General features: G+C 33.3%; 1 protein-coding gene across 6 annotated transcripts in view; it reads right to left on the reverse strand.

Moving 5' to 3' along the window:
- CNTN6 (contactin 6) overlaps positions 1-19088 on the reverse strand; it is a 319353-nt gene that overhangs the window by 67109 nt on the left and 233156 nt on the right. For 5 of the 6 annotated variants that reach the window (XM_024243955.3, XM_024243951.3, NM_001131086.1 and 2 more), the window contains 3 exon segments: positions 7783-7967; positions 3697-3833; positions 2060-2189 (listed from right to left, as the gene is read on the reverse strand). In XM_024243955.3, coding sequence (XP_024099723.1) covers positions 2060-2189; positions 3697-3833; positions 7783-7967 — 452 coding nt within the window. 6 annotated transcript variants of the gene reach the window in all.

Genomic DNA, 19088 nt, shown 5'->3' on the forward strand with positions numbered 1-19088 from the left:
TGACTTAACATTTTAGAGTTTATGTTTTGTTTGTAAAATGAAGATGACAATAGATATTACCTTAGGAAGTTAGTGTGGAGATTAAACGACGTAACAGTTGCAAGGGACTATAGTATAGTGCCTGGCACAAAGTATAGGCTCAATAAATGCAACTTATTTTTGTTTTGTTGGTGGTCATTGCAATAATAAAAGCAAGTGGTAGGGAGGAGGCAAGTTAGACAAAGTCACTTTTCTGATAGCATTTACAACAAAGAGGATGAAGATGGTTTCAAAAGAGGTCAAAGAAGGAATTTTAATTCTGACCAGGAAAGTCTATCCAGCCAAAACAATGATCATATATGTCATATACATATATATGATAAATCAGAAACACACGCACATACACACACATATATACATGTATACACATACATGTGTACCCATATATATATACACGTATACACATGCATGTACATATGTGTGTGTTTCTGATTTATTATGTATATAAGCAATGGAACATATGATGTTGAAGAAACACACACACATATACATATATATGTATATACACATATATACATATATGTGATTTATATATGTATATATATCAATCTGATTAATTTCAGTGGTATTTTATTGTGGTTAGCAACTGAAATAAATCAGAAATATTTTATTGCTATTAGCAATAAAATACTATTGAAATAAATCAGAAATGCTGTATCACTATGTCGATTTTTTCCCCACTAAATATATGTTGAACAAATGCCAGTTCATAAGGACAAGAAATTATTAGGCTATCAGGGTGCATCTAAATCTTTCCAACTTCATGAATGTTGGAATCCATGTCTCCAATCTCCATTTCTAATCTAAAGCTCAAGTGAACTGAAGTTCTTTCGGATATGCCATGCTCTCTTGCTTCTCGGCTTTTCAGATGTTGCTTCTCTACCCTTCACCTTACTGATGCACATTTTTACTTCTGATCTTAGATTAAAGTGAATGTCCTCAATTTAGGTTATGTTCAACTTGTCATGTGCAATGATAGCAACTCCTCAATTCTTAGCCATAAGAATTGCCATATTTTAAATCTGACACTTTTTTCTCCTTGAAATTATAGGTTGAGTGAAGATAAAGATCACTTCATCTTGATATGGCTCAGTACATAATAAATGTTCAAACAAACAGTAGTGATAGAAAGAATGAGCAAATGAATGAGTGCTCATCACCCACAAGCTCATAAAATTTTGTGTCTTGTTGTTTGATCCTTCCTCTCTTTTATCTCCTCTGTTCTTCCTACCACTAAGAAACCCTTGGGTTGAAAACTATCAGTGAGTCATTTATTGTGGCAGACACCACTGGTTAGATTTCCCAAAATGCCATTCTCAAATTGCTTTAATCTCAGCACTTTCCACTATAGGGACTTATTTTTTTACCTCCTCTTGATGTCTGGATGGTCATGTGACAGAACTCTAGTTAATGACATAAAAAAGTTTGCTATGGAAGCTAAGGGAAATTCTGCTTTTCTAATAAAAGAGATAAATGTGATTAGTTCTGTAACCTCACTCTTCTTCTGCTTTGAGCATAGACTTGATTTCTATAACTAGAGCAGCCATCTTGGAACCATGAGGCTTTGATCCTGAAGGGAAGGTGTAAAGAATAACATTGTCAAGTTGAGGTGCCATACCTGGCAGCCAATGCTCCTCTTGTTAAGAGATAAAATAAATTACTGTTTCTTTTAGTCACTGTGAATTGTGATTTTTTTATTACTTTTTAATTTGCAGCTGAAAATATTCCTAATAGATATTCTTTGAGGTATACTCAAAAATTCATGCTAGAATCAGCTTCGGAAGAGCTTCCTCTGGTTTGGATGCACCCAATGGTGGGTTTTTTTCTCAAGCCCCAGTGCATTGCCCAAGCAGAATAATAATTACCACCTTGAATTTTGTAAAAAGCTAATTTAGACATTTCCCATTATTTGATGGGACAGCAATTTCTAAATTACAAAAAAAATTGGGTTGGGATTATATATAATTATAGCTTGTTAAAATGTCATTTTGAATTTGTTGGTTGTAAATAAATGACTTACCTAAAACTCTCAATTCAGCATTTGCATAAATTATCTGATATTTGTTTTCTGCAGCACATTGGTAGACACCAGAATCTGAAACATTCAGCATCGTTATGATGAGTGTCCCATTTTCTATTTGAATTCTCTCCTAATAAAGGAAAAGGCATATAAAGATGCTAGTACGTTAATATAGCATTCTCTTAACCAGGATATGTTATTAAACAACATTTGTGTATATCTATGAGATCTGATAATTTGGTGTATTAATACACTACTAGATCCTGAGCGGCATTTTTAAGTTTAAAAAACGAAAATATGTTTAGGATAATTTTAGTGGTTACTAGTGTGTTTTATGTTATCTCATTTCTTTGACAATTGACATACTTTGCATAAAATGTATGTTAACTTTCTGTTATTTGGTATACATAATAATTTGGAATACTCCACCATCCTAATTATTCCAGAAAACACGGTTAACAATAATGTTAGATATGTATATCGTGACTAGAACATTGCCTTGGCTTTCCATTTTCCAAAACTTTCAAAAACATTTGAAATGTGATGATGTGATAATTTTCTAATTGAGTCTTGAGTTGGAGTAGCTAAATCCTTCCTTTCTACAAACTACTATAAAGTGTGCCTAAACAGCCAAAATCTGTTACAGAACCCCATTTGGGGTATAGAAATACAATTTCGAGTGCACATAATGACATAATTAATAGTACAAATATAACTTTAGACTAAATATTTCAAGGTATGTATTACCATCCTCTAAGGAAAAGGAAAATAGACTGGAGGAAACAGAATGCTATATGCAAAAGGCATGCAGGAAGAAAATTTCACTGATGCTGAAACAAAGAACAGCATTATATTCAGCTTCCAAACAACAGATGTTCTTTGTGTCTCTCGCTATGCCTACATGTGCAAAGTAAAATGGAAAACTAACACAATTATCTGGATAATTTAATAGGTAAAAACCAACTCTTTCATTTTCTAGGTATTGTAGAAGAAAGTATGCTTTAAATTGAGAAATGTAGATAACTGCCTTAGTTATTTACTTTCCTAGGGGTTTAAAGACAGTCAGCAGTGTTCACAAAAGCAAAATACTGGGTAGTGACTAAGAGATTGGGTCCTGATATCAGACCAAAATAAAAGTTTAAACTGCGAATTCTAACATTTACTAGCTGCTGTGTGACCTTAAACAAGTAGCCTAACCTCTTTGAAACTCATTTTCTTCATTTACATAAAAGAATAATAATTGTATCTCTCTCATAATGTTTTCATGAGGATGCAATAAGATAATGCACGGAAAAATATTTAACACAGGGCTTGGCTCATATGAGAGTTCAGTAAGTGTTATCTGTGTCAATGATGATAGTGATGATGATGATGACGATATTTAAATGTGAATGTATTACTGACTAACTGTGATTTTGTGAAAGTTATTTGTCTTGTCTACACTTATTTTTCTCTTTTGAAAGATGGGTTACTTTGCAACTTTATTTAAGTATTAAATAAATCAGTGTATGCATCCTTTCCTGGAACATACTAAAGACTCCATTAACATTAGCTGTTTCTGTTAGTTACTAGTACTGTTAGTAATAAAATTTACCTAGTAGAGTAGGTAAACTTTTAATATCAACATAGTTGCTTACCTCTGGGTTGAGTCTTTCACCATTTTTTAACCATGTATACCAAGGGTTTGGCTTTCCACTAGCTTTACATTCCCAGAGCAAGTTGTCATAGATAGAGAGGTATGTATTTTGGATTTTCTGTTCCCATTCTGGGGGAGCTGTTTCAAAAAGGCAAGTGCAACTGTTTGGTAAGGCAATTATCCAAGACATTATGCTACATTATAAGGGCTGTAGAGATGAGAAGGACAAGGCTAACTGGGTCCAGTTGGATTGCACACACATGATTTGAGGGAGGGGAAATGCAGGATCTTCAATGTGGGTTGACAGAAATCCTGTTGCAAATATCATTGGGCATTTGGCTCAAGTTAAATGTTTGCCATCTGTCATTTTGCTGCACCTGTATAACAACTTGGGAGCTGTGGGAAAAGGGCAAAATGTAGAACAGGGCCAAGGAATAAATCCGTGCTAAATATTAGAACATAGGTCAAGTTAGAAAATGTATATCAAATCTGTACCTGTGTAATAAATCTGAAAGTTTACTGATTATATTTGTTCTAAACTAAAAGTAATAAATCTGTATCTATTTCAGACACAATTACAACTCAATACCTTGAAGCATAAATCAAACATGAGCCTCCTTGCATTTTGATGGAAAGATAATCCAATATTCTTTTTTTCCTAGATAAAATTCTTGACAAGGAATGGTGAATGTTTGGAGTTTTATACAGGTTCAGTATCTTACTTTAATTATGGGTGTGAGTTTTCCAAATTTTATTTAATTTGAGAAAGTTCTTCATAGTACTGAGACAACAAGAAACTGGCATAATTGATGTGAAAGTAAGATTGTATTATTTTTACCATCATTTATGGAAACAGGTGGGTTGGAAATTAAATGTTTTCACATGAATATGTCTTTCATAAACTGACTGGAAACTGCCTGGAGGTGCCAATTAATCCCTCTCATTTATTTAGTTCTGTCCTTGGATATATAGAAGTATATGATGCTTCCCTTAGACTCTCAGGCTGTGGCAAGCCAGATGCTTTATAATTGTAATTGCACTTAATTCCCTCTACAACCTTTCAGTGGATTCTCACAGAGATGTTAGGTTACTTGTTCAAGATGACATGGTAGAAAACAGGGAAGCCAAAATTTGAACCCTAAAAGCAGAACCTAAGTAAAGGGCTTGAGTTCCACATGTTCATTTGAGAATGTTAGCCCAAGGGAAAAGTATCAGGAAAAAAAGGTATTCACAGGGAAGGAAAAAAAAGTCAATGCAAGGCTGAGTTATTGAGTTGACCACCAACATGATCCATTTTTCTCCATCTTATGTCAACTTCTAAGCAGTCTTTATGAGCTGTCTACCCCGGGAAATGAAGGGGGATCATTTAGTTCCCATCCATGGTCATCTAAGGGTAGCACAGGTGTAAACTACTGGCACATCCAAACTGTGCATGCTTAGATGCTGAGTAGGCTTGCGAAGGAGCCAAAGAAAACCCAGAACAGAAAACAAGGTGTACTTATTAGTTTGGCACCTGAGACAACACTCTTTCAGGTTACATCTACAAAACACAGTGCTGAACTGGTCACTGTAGCAATGGCTGAAGTAAGAATAGGACCAAGAGGATTCAAAATTGTATACAATATAAAACCCAAGTCTGTCTGACTTCTAGAGTTTTTCTGCTGTAAAATCTGCCTTACCAAGACAGAAGACCCTTCAATGAGACTACAAATGAGTAAAGGAAATCATGATGTCTCTGGGTGGTGAGAACTAAGCCTAGGATTACCTGTTGTGGAAATCAGGACAACTTCCAGTTATAGAATATGCTTCCTGCAGCCTTGAGGGACTAATCAAGGCAAAACTTAGAAGAACTAGATATATTGATGAAATTGAATCATGTTTCTGGGTATTATTACAAAATTATATAATTCATAGGTATTTGTTTAGAAATTGTCCTAATATATGTTTGACCTGGGAAAATAAATGCATGCTCATATATAATTTCACATAACTTACAAAGGTTTCAGATATATCTGATTTTATGTTTAATGCAATAATTGTGGCTCTAGAACACATTTATTTATTTAGCGTGAACATTCTTTGGATGATTAAAATTCTGGAGAGCAAAGTTTTAAATTTTAAACTAGGTAGGAAATTCATGGGAGAAGATGCTGAGGATTTTGGGTCTACCATACAGGTTTGAGTTTTAGATGTTTTTCTGCCATATTGACTGGTTATGAAAAGTCACTTGACTCCTCTGAACATGTTCTATTTTCTATGATGAATAATATTTTAGAGATTTCTTTTAGAGATTATAAAATTACAATATAGAATATTACTTGGTTCTGAATTATAACTTAAACACAGCAATATAACGGAGACTGAGAGATTCTTTTCTTGAATTTCTGTTATTATTCAACTCTGAGGTAACTGAGTCAGTAATCCTCTTTTCTTTTGAAAGCACTTCAGAAAGTGAATTAATATGTGACTAAGAAACATAATGATTATGTTATTGACTAAGTTTCCATTATTCCCCCACAAGGACCATTTCAGGCTCATTAAATGGCTAATTTGGTTGTGGTGAGATATAGTACAATGAACTTAGACCACCATGTTGAAATGCTGTGGCAGTTTCAGAAGACATTTCAAGGTTCTGATCTTGAATCTGACAATCACTATCTGTGAGATCCTGCACAATTAAGATATTTTTGCCTACAGTATCACTGAACATTGTTTCTACCTCTTAAGATTAATCTTAAGATTTCTACTTCTTAAGAATTCTATAAGTGAATGTTTGTAAAATTGCTATGCAAGCTAACATTTGCTATATCAGTATAGAGAAAAGTACTTTATTATTGATTTCCAGTTTACGGATACCTTTGTGTTCTGGTTCATCCCTTGATTATATCTTTGTCTATTATATATAAAATGGAAAATATTTCTTTAAAACTAGCCAAAGCATTCAATATCTTCATTCTACTAAAACTCCCATTTGTATCCTATTTTATTTACAAAGGACACTAAATTCCAAAGACTTTCTTTTAAAGTGTAGGTACTATTGAAAAAAAATATCGTGTTTCTTGGCTAGCTTTGCTAAAACTGTAGGAGAATAATGAGTAGGAAATTGTATTCTATACATAAAATAGTAGTATTCATTGCAGGTTAAAGTTGGAAATTCTAAAGAAAATGGAAAATAATATTATAGACACACAATATGTTCTCCCCACGGGCACTCAATCAACATTCCTATGGGATAATTACAGTATCCTAGATTTTTCTAGTTATTACACACACACACACACACACACACACACACATATTTTCTCTAATTACTTTATCATTGATTATAAATATGTCACATAGGAAAGTATTTTGGCCATATATCAATACTTTTTAAAAATTATCTAATACAGATATATTATCAAAGAAGTTAAGGATCTTTTATTGGTATACAGCATTTTGAGAATTCTGAGATATATTGTATTGTTTACTTAATGTTAAATAAGAGAAAATTTCAATCCTGGATGAAAGAAGACACAAAGACAGCTTTTAGATAATATATGCATTCATCATCTCTTTTAAGTTTATGAGAGATTTTTATAACTGAGACAAACATAATTTTAAATAATGTAATCACCTTATTTTTATATTACCTACTTATGAGTAGACAAAATATAAAAAGTAGGAACAAATATTATAAACCACCATGCAGTATTATATTTTTCCTATCAATTTTTTTCTTCATTTATTAATTCTACTTAGAATTAGAATCAAGATTGCTATAATCTGCTGCAGAACATTTTATGGGAAATATATGGAGTTCATGCTTCCTTTTATTATAAACTTTTATGGCTTTAACATGACACTGCTGATATTTTCAAGGCAATTATAATAAACAATAGCATTCATAGACCTTGCTAAAATTAAAACCGTATTTTAAAGGTGGTCATTCCCTTCTGCTAATCATTATATTAAGCATCTAAACCTGGAAATATGCCTTCCTTATTTCTCCCATGACACTTTTTCACAACGTGCTAATGACTTCCACAATTTATTATGAGGGGCATTACCAAATATTTTATATACATTTGAAATCCAATTAGCTCACCATAAAAAATGAGTTGACCCTTTGCAAGGTTTCTTCCTCGAAGGTTGCTTGCAATGCACTCATAAAAGCCTTCATCTTCTTGTTGAAAGTTCGGGATTTCAAGGATAGCTTGGGATTTGCTGTACTTGACTTTCCCTGGCAACGGGCTCCCATCCAACCTTCTCCAACTAATATCAGGGACTGGACTAAACAGTTATACCTCATTAGAATAGAAGATGGTTTAATCTTTATGACAGCAAAATAAAAGAAGAGCATCCTTACAAATAACTCTCAAGAAAAATATTCTATCAATCTGTTGTATTACGACTAGTTTCCAGATCATGCAATCATTCGCCATTCACTCAGTCAGTCATTTATTTAACACTTTATTAAGTGCCTGCCGTATGCAAGTCACTGTGCTATGTTCAGGGAAAATACTGGTGAATAAAATAGACATGTCCTCTGCCCTTATGTTGCTTACAGACTAGTGGGAAAACATACCATAAACAAATAATAAAAACAAGTACACTTGCAAACTGCAATAACCGAAAACAAAAGAAATAGAGTGCAGAGATAGTAACAAGATTATGTCAATGTATTATAGTGGTCGAGGAAATTCTTTGTAAGAACATGACATTTAAGACTAGGCAGGCTTTATATATATATTTATAGTTTCTAAGGCAAAAATGTAAAGTATTCCAGAACTAAACTGGTACTACTAGGTAACTGAAGACATGTGATGGGTGAGGTAGATTATCCAGGGAAAACAGCACTATAAAACAGACCCATATGAATTGGTAAATAGGCTCTATGATCCTCAAAAAAAGTACTCATTTTTATACTATTTAAAAAAATAAACAAAGATGGATTTACATCGCACCCTGTCTCCTGTTATAAAGAACTTGTAAATAAAGTTACTTTATTAATATTAATATCATCTACTTTCTCATATCTATTATTTTTAGTCTAATATGGGTATCTTTCGAAGGAGCAAAAACACATGTTATAATAAATGAAACTAAGTGTTTAGCAATAAGGGATGAATTTAGAAATTAATGGTTTAGAAGGCATAATATAAGAATGGGCAGGCTGCAAGCAAAGTTCCAGAAGGAAAATATTCAGTACTAAACTAATGATTTGTAAAATGAATCCCCAGTCTGTTCACATTAATATCTCTCCTTTCCTCTTGTCAAGTCATTCTTCATTCCCTTATAGATTTTTAGATGATTTAAATAATTCTATTCTAATTATATTTCAAATTAATAATAGTAATGGTAGTAAGTCATTTTGCAAAGTCAATTGGTAAACCTTGAAGAAGAGGCAGAATTTCTTCAAGTCAGCAGAAGAAATGTGGGAGGCTCATCCAATTACATGCAAAGTGCTTGGCAAATAAAGATTTGGAGAGTTTGAGCAGTAAACAACTGCAGAAAGTTGGGATGTCTCAGTAGAAGCTTCAAGCAAGAAAACTTATGAAGCCTTAGACATTTTTATTGGAAAAAATTATTATCCTCCTGTGTACATCAAGGATAAAGTACAAGGATAAAAATCATATGCACTCAAACATATTTGTCAGAAAATATGCCCTAAATCAATGTTTGATTCATCTATTATTCTCAGAAGTAACATACAACTACAGTGAAAATTTGAATTTTGAATTGCCTTAACTACAAAATAAACTAATTATTATCATATACTAAGTTTTTGCCCTTTTAAAAAGCCTTGCCACTTGCCACAAATTTAAGTTGTCATTTCAGTAAATTGGTATATTCTTGGCAACAATTAATCTCAGATAACTGATGTTCTTTTTCATTCATTTTATGGCATACCAACCAATAAGAATGAAATTCTAGAAGGAACTTTATTCACATAGATATTCACATTGTCTAGTGAATTTTATAGGATATGAGGTATTATTCAATTAAAAATGCATATGTTGTATGTATTGCATGTGAAGTTTTTATCTATGGGTAGTTGTGATATAAATGTCTTTTATTTTATTTTCTGCTCTCTGTTTGTTTCTGGTTTTCATTATTTTCCTGCAATGAGCATGCATCACCAGTGCAATAAAAATTTTCTGAGAAAATTGTTTTACAAAGAAAAAATAAAGCTCTAATATTTGTCTGAATTCATGATCCTTTATCTTTTTATGACAGCAAATCTCTGAGATTTATAACAAATACATGCGAAGTATCCAGCTGAAAAACTTTTAATCTAAAACATTCAGACAAAATATAAGTAAAAATTGTGTATTTTTCCCACTGCTCTTAGTTATTTATATTGATTGTGAAGACAGAAGTCATTTTTTAACATAACTAAATACCTAAGTAACTGAACATTTTGACAATTATGATAATTGTAATGATATTACAACAAATAGCTACCTTATGCAGACTCACAGTACCTGTACAATACAGAGTACCAACTACTGTGTATCTGTACAATACGTACATATAATTTCACTTACTTTTCTAAAGCTGAAGAGGCAGAGCTGGGATTCATTTTCAGGTTTTCTTGAAGTAGAAGCTGCGAGTATAATTCAAAGGAATACTGACTTCACAGCTATTGTATTAGGTTGGTGCAAAAGTAATCGCGGTTTTTGCCATTAAAAGTCATGGCAAAAGTAGGATTACTTTTGCACAAACCTAATTAGATCATTCCCTTGCAGCCTAGGTATTTGTTACTTTACAAAAGTGGATCTCCATTTTAAGTGGCCCAATTGTGTGGGTGTAAAGAGAATTCCACCTTTTCCAAAGAAAAATAACTGAGTGACAACATTAAAGTCTTACTGGACAAGCATTTTTTCCCTTTGATACAAGAAATGGAGTATCCTATTTAGATATACTTTTCTTAGAGGAGTAGTGTAGCACAAAATGTCAGTGCTGGACTCATATCCCTTCTAATTCCTCTTCCACCCCAGATTCCTATGTACTTTGTACCCTTAAGAGCCAGTACATGTTATCTCTTTTTCGACACTGTCCTCAAGCTGTTACAGCTAATTTATCTTCACAAAGAGAGAACTGAAAGTACCTAGGAATGTACATAGCCCCAGGAGCAGCCATGAACCAATAAATGACTGGCTTGTAGGGTATAACTTCTCCAGCTCCCGTGCCCCTAGTTGTGAGACAACTCTAGGTGTGACCTGTATTCTCTCCAGAGCTATAGGATTGAGTCAAATTTCCCTTCTGTGGAACTTTGCTTGACAGTATACTGAGCTTGGCTCCTGTCTCTTCCCTGCCCCACTTCCCTCTTTTCCTTTGGGTTCTTTGTAAAAACTCGTCTAATAAATCACTTGCAAAAAATTATACTTTCAGGGTCTGCCTCTTAAAAATTCAAATAATTAGAATTCCTAGTAGGCTCTAATCATGTGCTACTTTAGTTACAATACCAACTGTAGGAAACCTTAAATATTCCTTATTATAGTATTTTTATATAGGCATTAGACACACATCAAAATGGAAGTCTAGAGAATTGAACATGAATGGCGTATAAGACAAAAAAAAAAAATTAGTAGTAGAATCATTGTGAAAAACCATGAATTGTGAACATATGTTGAGAACTTATTGCTTTGCAGAGCTACAATCACACCAGAATGATAGCAAAAGGCAAGAAACGCAAGAGACATGAGGCTTAAAAGAGACAAGAAAATCTCACTAATTAAGAAACTCCTCTAGAATTTTCTTTCTTGCTTGCTTTCTTTCTTTTTTTCTTTCTTTCTTTTCTTTCTTTCTCTTTCTTTCTTTCTTTTTCTTTCTTTCTTTCTCTCTCTGTCTTTCTTTCCTTCTCTCTTTCTTTCTTTCCTTTCTTTTTTTCTTCTTTCTCAATTGTGTTTGGAATTGTAAGTCTGATAAGCCATTCAATTAAGGAGAAGGTTATAAGATTCAGGGTACAGTACTGGGCTTTAAAAGTTATATTGTTCCATTTTGAAGATGGTTACAAAAATTAATGTCCTGGATTCTAAATCTGTAGAGGACGCGTGTTTGCTTTTTTTTTTTTTTAACCTGCATTTTTATTTTCCTTAGAAAACCCAATCCTCCCCATCTCATTTCAGTTGGGCTGACCACACCTCTGGCATTAGCTGAGAGCACATAATTCAGGTCTTGCCATGAGAGGCTCGTAGGGCATAGCCACCTTGACTAGACAAACATGGGGATGAAGACAAAACAACCAGAGACAATTAGACTCAGTTCCGGGACTGCTTGCAGAATGGCTCTCGAAGAGGAGATCTCTTTCCACTGAGGTTTTTTGAGACAGTGAGGTATAAACTCCAAGATTCTAGTCAATAATTTTCTACCAAATAGAGAAAGCATCTCTGAAACCCGAAGCTAACACAGAGGAAAGAAACTTGGAATTCTTCACACACCTAACTCAAGGCATGCTTGATGCCCACCACCCGAAAAACAAACAAGCATCAACCTTTTTGAACATTTCAGTTAGCCAATATATTATTTTTTTCTTAAGCCCATTTTGAGTCATTTTCCTGCTCTATTCATCCAGAACGGACCTGACAAATAGATTCTGAATGCCTCAGTTCAAATGCTAGCTAGGTTAGTTTCTATCTGTGTGACTGAATTACATGATATGGTGGATTCCTCCTGGCTATTATAGTGTGTGCTCTAGATATTTTAGAATCCTCACAGCAAAAAAACAAATTATCAAAAAATAATGATAAAAACCTTTTAAATAAGAAAAGTCTAATCAAGTGCATTTTGTGGCAATAGTTTGTGTTAACAAAGTTTTTAATGGGAGAAAAGTGAAGCAGGTTTATACAATTTCACAGTTCCTAATTAAATGTTGAGATTTTTTTCAGCTCAGTTATATAACTGCTAAATCTGAATGCCATGTTCTTCTTGCTTATCGTTGGTAATGTAAGGTACAGAGGCAGAAAGAATAAATGCAAAACACAGGTTATTTAAAAATATGTATGCATTTTAATGAGCAATTCCCATTTCATCCCAGAATTTTTTATGAAGACACTAAGTAAACTGCTTCAGATTTGACACCATTTCTCTTTTCTGAAGCCATCCTAAATGGACAGTGGGTGGGAAAAACTGGAATCAATGAAAAACAAAATTATTTTAGTAGTGAGCTTTAATGTTTTAATGTAAGCGTATTTTTCCAAGAGATACCATTCTGTGTTAATAAAATAATAACAATTACACTAAGGTTTACCAGTATAATACTATGTATGTAGTAAAGAGAGAAATGTGGCTCTCATCCTTAGCTAAATTTTGTTGCACATTCATAAGCAAGAATCTTCTTTACATAGTTTGGATCTGTGTCCCTGCCCAAATCTCATGTAAAAATGTAATCCCCAGTGTTGAAGGTGGGGTCTGATGGGAGGTAATTGGATTATGGGGGTGGATCATTCATTAATGGTTTAGCACCTTCCCCTTGGTGCTGTTCTCATGATAGTGAGTGAGTTATTGTGAGATATGGTTGTTTAAAAGTGTGTAGCACCTTCCCTCTCTCTCTCTTCCTTCTGCTCCAGCCATGTAGGACATGCCTGCTTCCCCTTCACTTTCTACCATGATTGTAAGCTTCCTGAGGCCTCCCCAGAAGAAGAAGCTGTTATGCTTCCTGTACAGCCTGCAGGACTGTGAGCCAATTAAACCTCTTTTCTTTATAAATTGCCCAGTCCCTGGTATTTCTTTATAGCAGTGCAAGAATAAATTAATACGCCTCTCATTTATAGCATGGTAATTAGTAATAGTACATAATTCATAGGCTTATTTTGAGGATTAAGATAGTTCATGTCACATGCTTACCATACTGCCTAGCACATATTAAACAATACGTTTGAGTGTTCAATTAATAAAAAATATTTTAAGATTATTATAATGTAATTACTATCATTTCAAAACCAAGAATCCTAATTCACATGTATTTGTCTTTTACTCTCTGTTACGGGATCCATATGACTACGCATCTGATACAAATTGATTTACAAATCATTTATACACTGAAATCAGATCTCCACACTATGAATGAAATGGCTACACAAGCATGAGTGTGTGTAAGTTTCCTGCATCTCACCATTTAATGTCCTAGCTGCTATGGAGATACAACCTTGATCACAGCAGTCATGTTCACTTCATCATGACAAGGGCGGGAATCTTTCAGGTGAGACATGGATGTGTGGACGTGGAGGACCTTTTTCTTTAAAGTGGTTAATCATCTAGTACCATTTTAGTAGGGAAGAAAGCAATTAGACAGTGCTCTCCAAACTGAAGAAAATTGGTATAGGAAAATTAGATATTTTAAAATAATATTAATAACCATTAACTGAGTGCTTACTATGTACCAGGCATTGTGACAGATGGCTTCCATATGCCATCTGAGCTAAATACCCAGCTTGCAGCTGCTAACAATGCTAATTAACTTTTTGGAATGATACTCACGTTTAGATGGGTAATTTCAACTAAATTATTACCTGCCAGTTCTCCTCCACTTAGAGTTCCAGAGCAGGCTAATTTATTGTGCTCTGCCTTCTAATTCCTTTGAGTTGCCACCCACTAAATTAAAAGCACTAGTAGACTCTTTCTCCCACTGTGACTTCAGTATTCTTTTTAGACTCTGTGTAGTTTGTCCATGTTGATACTAGCAATGCAGTATTCACTAGGAGTTCATTTTGCTTCAAGATAAATGATCTCTTTTAAATGAGAAGTTAATATATTAATCAGATAAAGAACACCATGGAGGAAGGTGGATCTTTGAAGCAGTCTTCAGAGTGGAGATTATTGTTAAATCTCTTGAAACTGATGTTACAGAGTCAAAACAAATGGTGCCATTATCATTTTAACTACAGAGATCAGTTGTTTCTGGCAACATTTCCCTTTAAACTCCAATTTTACACTTCTCCCCTCTCTCTTTTTACAAAAATTGAGCTTGGATGCAAATCTCAATAAAGAAAACCAATATGAAGCAATTGTCTTATCCAAAGATTCCTCAGACCATAGATGAGGGATTCTTGAACCTTGTATTTCAAAAGGAGCATTGCAAAAGCCTTTTCTTAATTTGTTCCTATTTTCTAAATGAAGGTTGCCTGAAATGTGATTCTTCACAATTGTGAAATACTACTAGATGATAAAAGCAAAGTTTTTCTTTTTTTCTTTTCCTCTGCCGTGGTTTCATGCTTCTTAAATACGCATTGCCATAAATATGGACTTTTACTTCATCCTGTCATGTCATTATGCTTTTACAAAAGGAGCATCTTATTAATTTTATCTGAAGACAGAGAATACATTTCTTAACCATCTGGCCTAGTTCATCCTGATTTCGAGTTAAATTTAAAAGGCTCTACATACACTAGTAGAAGCACACTGTGCTTCAATTCTATACCTTTAGCCCATAAATAGAATTTTTATTACTAGTGTTATTTGAGAAAGCTTATATTTCTCCCATGGATTTCTTAAACCTCATTATCTACAGCTTAAATCCAAGCCATACTAAGTTTTTAACTAAAGACTGGTACAGAGAACGAGTTTCTTAAGATGCTTGTATTTGGGATTATTAACTTGAACCTCATTTCAGGAAATCCTGTCAGTGGGCCAGTTTTAAGCCAAGAGAGTGAAGCAGAATAACAAAACCAGCAAAGAATGCCTTTGCTACATTTTCAGACTGTTCAGCTAGCTGCTTTCATTTCCCCAATTTGAAATATTCATACAAAGAGCTTGGAATATAAGATTGTCCTATGGCAATACAATATGGATAAATTCATGAGTTCTGTAGAAAAGCAATCTCACTGTTATGGAAAAAGAGAAAACATTTTTAGTTTACTCTGAGTGGTGTAAATGGAGTCATGATTCTGTCCTTGCAGTCAGTCCCTACTATGAAATGAATGTTTGTGTCCTCCCAAAATTCATAGGTTGGAAACCTAACCCCTAAGGTGATAGTATTAGGAGGTGGGACTATGACATGAAGATAGAGCCTTCATAATGGGATTAGTGTTCTTATAAAATAGATCGGAGGGAGCTTGGTTTTCTCTTCCACCATGCGAGGACACAGCTAGATGAACCAGAGATCAGCCCTCACCAGACATCTCACCAAACACCAAGTCTGCTGTTGCCTTGATTATGGACTTCCCAGCCTCCAGAACTTGTGAACAACAAATTTCTGTTGTTCACAAGCCAATTCCTGTTGTTTACAAGTCTATAGTATTTTGTGATGGCAGCCCAATGGGAATAAGATGATGCCTATATCAGCTTTCCCTTGGGGAGGACATCTTTGAAAAGCCACAAATGGTTTGTTTATAATAGCACTGGTAACAGAATGGCACCTGCAGTTGGGGAAAAAAAAAAAAGGACACAGGCAAATTTTATAGAGCTGAATACAAGTTACCTAACCTCTCTGAGACTCAGTGTTCTCTTTACATTAACTAGAAATAAGAATGAGTACACAGGAAGAGCAAATGAGGAAATGTCCATGAGAGTACATTCTAAAATACAATGTTTGAAGCATAAATAAGGCTTAGTAAATTGCCTTAATACCAAGATTATGAACAGAGACATGAAAGGACCATTGTCCAAAGATTCTCTAAGAATTTTATTACCAATTTCTACTCCTTTTAATGTAAGTAATATGAATACTAATCTGCACATGAAACATGAATTGAAGCCCACTATTTCAAGAGGTGGTAGAGCTGAATATGATACTGCACTTAGCAGTTCATTAACAGCTTGTCCATGATTTTTTATTCATAAATAATACTAAGCCTTGATAAATACCTCTGCTGCTCTTAGGAGAAAAAATGATAATTTGGTAAAGGTAGGTGGGCCTTGTGTTACCTCAGATTTATTCCGTTTGATCTTGTCTCAGTTTGGAATCATAAATTTTCATATAAAGAAGTAAAGAGACACTGAAAATGGCATATTAATAGTTTATCATTTTATCATTATTTAACATGTATTGAGCACATATTATATGTTAGCTCCATGCTAAGTATTTTCTTTAAATCATGCTATAGCATTATCAAACATATGATTACAATTGTTAACATTTTGTAGATGAACAAATTGGGACTAGGATAGTTTGGGTAATATGCCCAACATCACACAGTAAATTCTTTTTTAAAAAAGGATTTGAACCAAAGTCTGTCTTTCCACAGACACTGAGCTCTAAATCACCATGCTTTGCTGCCCCTGCATGAATTAACCAGGTACAAAATGAGAGCATTTTGTTATACATGTTATACATCCTAATAAGGATCCTAATAAGGATGTATAACATCCTAATAAGGATGTATAGCAATATATTCTTCACCTAATGAACTAATGTGTCTTGCAACCAGTCAATAGATGCTTTTTTTTTTTTTGTATAAGAGGCAAAAGGTGAAATCACAGAGATTATCTTTTTAAAACATATTGAGATGTCTCCAAATTTCAGTAGAAGCTTAGAGATGGGCTCCAAGGTCAGCTGGAAGATAGGAAACAAACAACTTATTATTTTTCCTGAGCTCAGTTCCAACTTAGATTCGAAATCCTTCTCTACTGTAAACTGCCAATTACTTGAAAGTAAGAACTGTGGGTCTCCTGAGAGAGGTGGTGATAGACTGGGATGGAAAGGATGAAGAGTTGCTTCCAGAAATACATATATATATTCTTCTTGGATGATTTTTAAGAACCTTTAAATTAGTTTAATTTTAGAAACAGCACTGTAACAATCCACTCTATGCTCCCTGAAAAAATAATTTTGAAACACTATATGGAAAGGAATGTTTGACATTAGATTCGGAGTGTGTCTTTAAGATTAAAAGAGGCCAACTTTTAGGGCAGGTCCCTGGTCTTTGACAGTGGCCCCTCTATAATCTTTCTTGAGAAATTGACAAGATATTTAGAAATCTTAGTATTTTACATAGTGTTCCATTTACCAATAATCCTAATTTTCTAAAAATATACTTAGGAAGTTTATATGAACGTAAGCAAAATACAGCCACAAGAATATTCATTACATTATTATTCATGATTACAAAAAATTAGAAACAAAATTGATGGAAACTAAATGTCCACCAATAGGAGATTGGCTATAAACATATATTGAAATATCTCATTGTCATTACAAATAAGGGTGCAGAAGACTTTAATGACTTGCATATATGTTCATGGTATATTTTTAAGAATTAAAAAATTTACAAACAAATATGCAGTGTATTATGCTAATTATCTTAAAAGTAGAATAAAGATGGGAAGAATATATGTATACTGAAATGAGTGGTTATCCTCTGGGGGAGAAATTAAGTATAAAAAGGATTTTATTGTCTTCTTTTTTCTTGCCTATATTTTCAGAATTTTCTTAAATGAGTATATCTGACTTTTTCAAACTTTATATACACACATATGTGCATATAAAGACGTTTCATATGCACACATATGTGCATATAAAGACGTTTCATATGCACACATATGTGCATATAAAGACGTTTCATATGCACACATATGTGCATATAAAGACGTTTCATATGCACACATATGTGCATATAAAGACGTTTCACATGCACAGCATATAAAGACGTTTCACATGCACAGCATATAAAGACGTTTCATATGCACAGCATATAAAGACGTTTCATATGCACAGCATATAAAGACGTTTCATATGCACAGCATATAAAGACGTTTCATATGCACAGCATATAAAGACGTTTCATATGCACAGCATATAAAGACGTTTCATATGCACAGCATATAAAGACGTTTATATATACACATGTGTATAAAGACATTTATATACACATGTGTATATATAAAGACATTTATATATACACATGTGTATATATATAGACATTTATATACACATGTGTATATATATAGACATTTATATATACACATGTGTATATATATAGACATTTATATACACACGTGTATATATATAGACATTTATATACACACATGTGTATATATGAAGACAGTTTATATACACGTATGTGTATATATGAAGACAGTTTATATACACGTATGTGTATATATGAAGACATTTTATATACACGTATGTGTATATATGAAGACATTTTATATACACGTATGTGTATATATGAAGACATTTTATATATACGTATGTGTATATATGAAGACATTTTATATATACGTATGTGTATATATGAAGACATTTTATATATACATACACCTATGTACATATAAAGACATTTTATATATACATACACCTATGTACATATAAAGACATTTTATATATACATACACCTATGTATATATAAAGACATTTTATATATACATACACCTATGTATATATAAAGACATTTTATATATACATACACCTATGTATATATAAAGACATTTTATATATACATACACCTATGTATATATAAAAACCTAAGT

Source organism: Pongo abelii, chromosome 2 (assembly GCF_028885655.2).
Source record: "Pongo abelii isolate AG06213 chromosome 2, NHGRI_mPonAbe1-v2.0_pri, whole genome shotgun sequence".
In the NCBI taxonomy this organism is placed as follows: Eukaryota; Metazoa; Chordata; class Mammalia; order Primates; family Hominidae; genus Pongo; species Pongo abelii.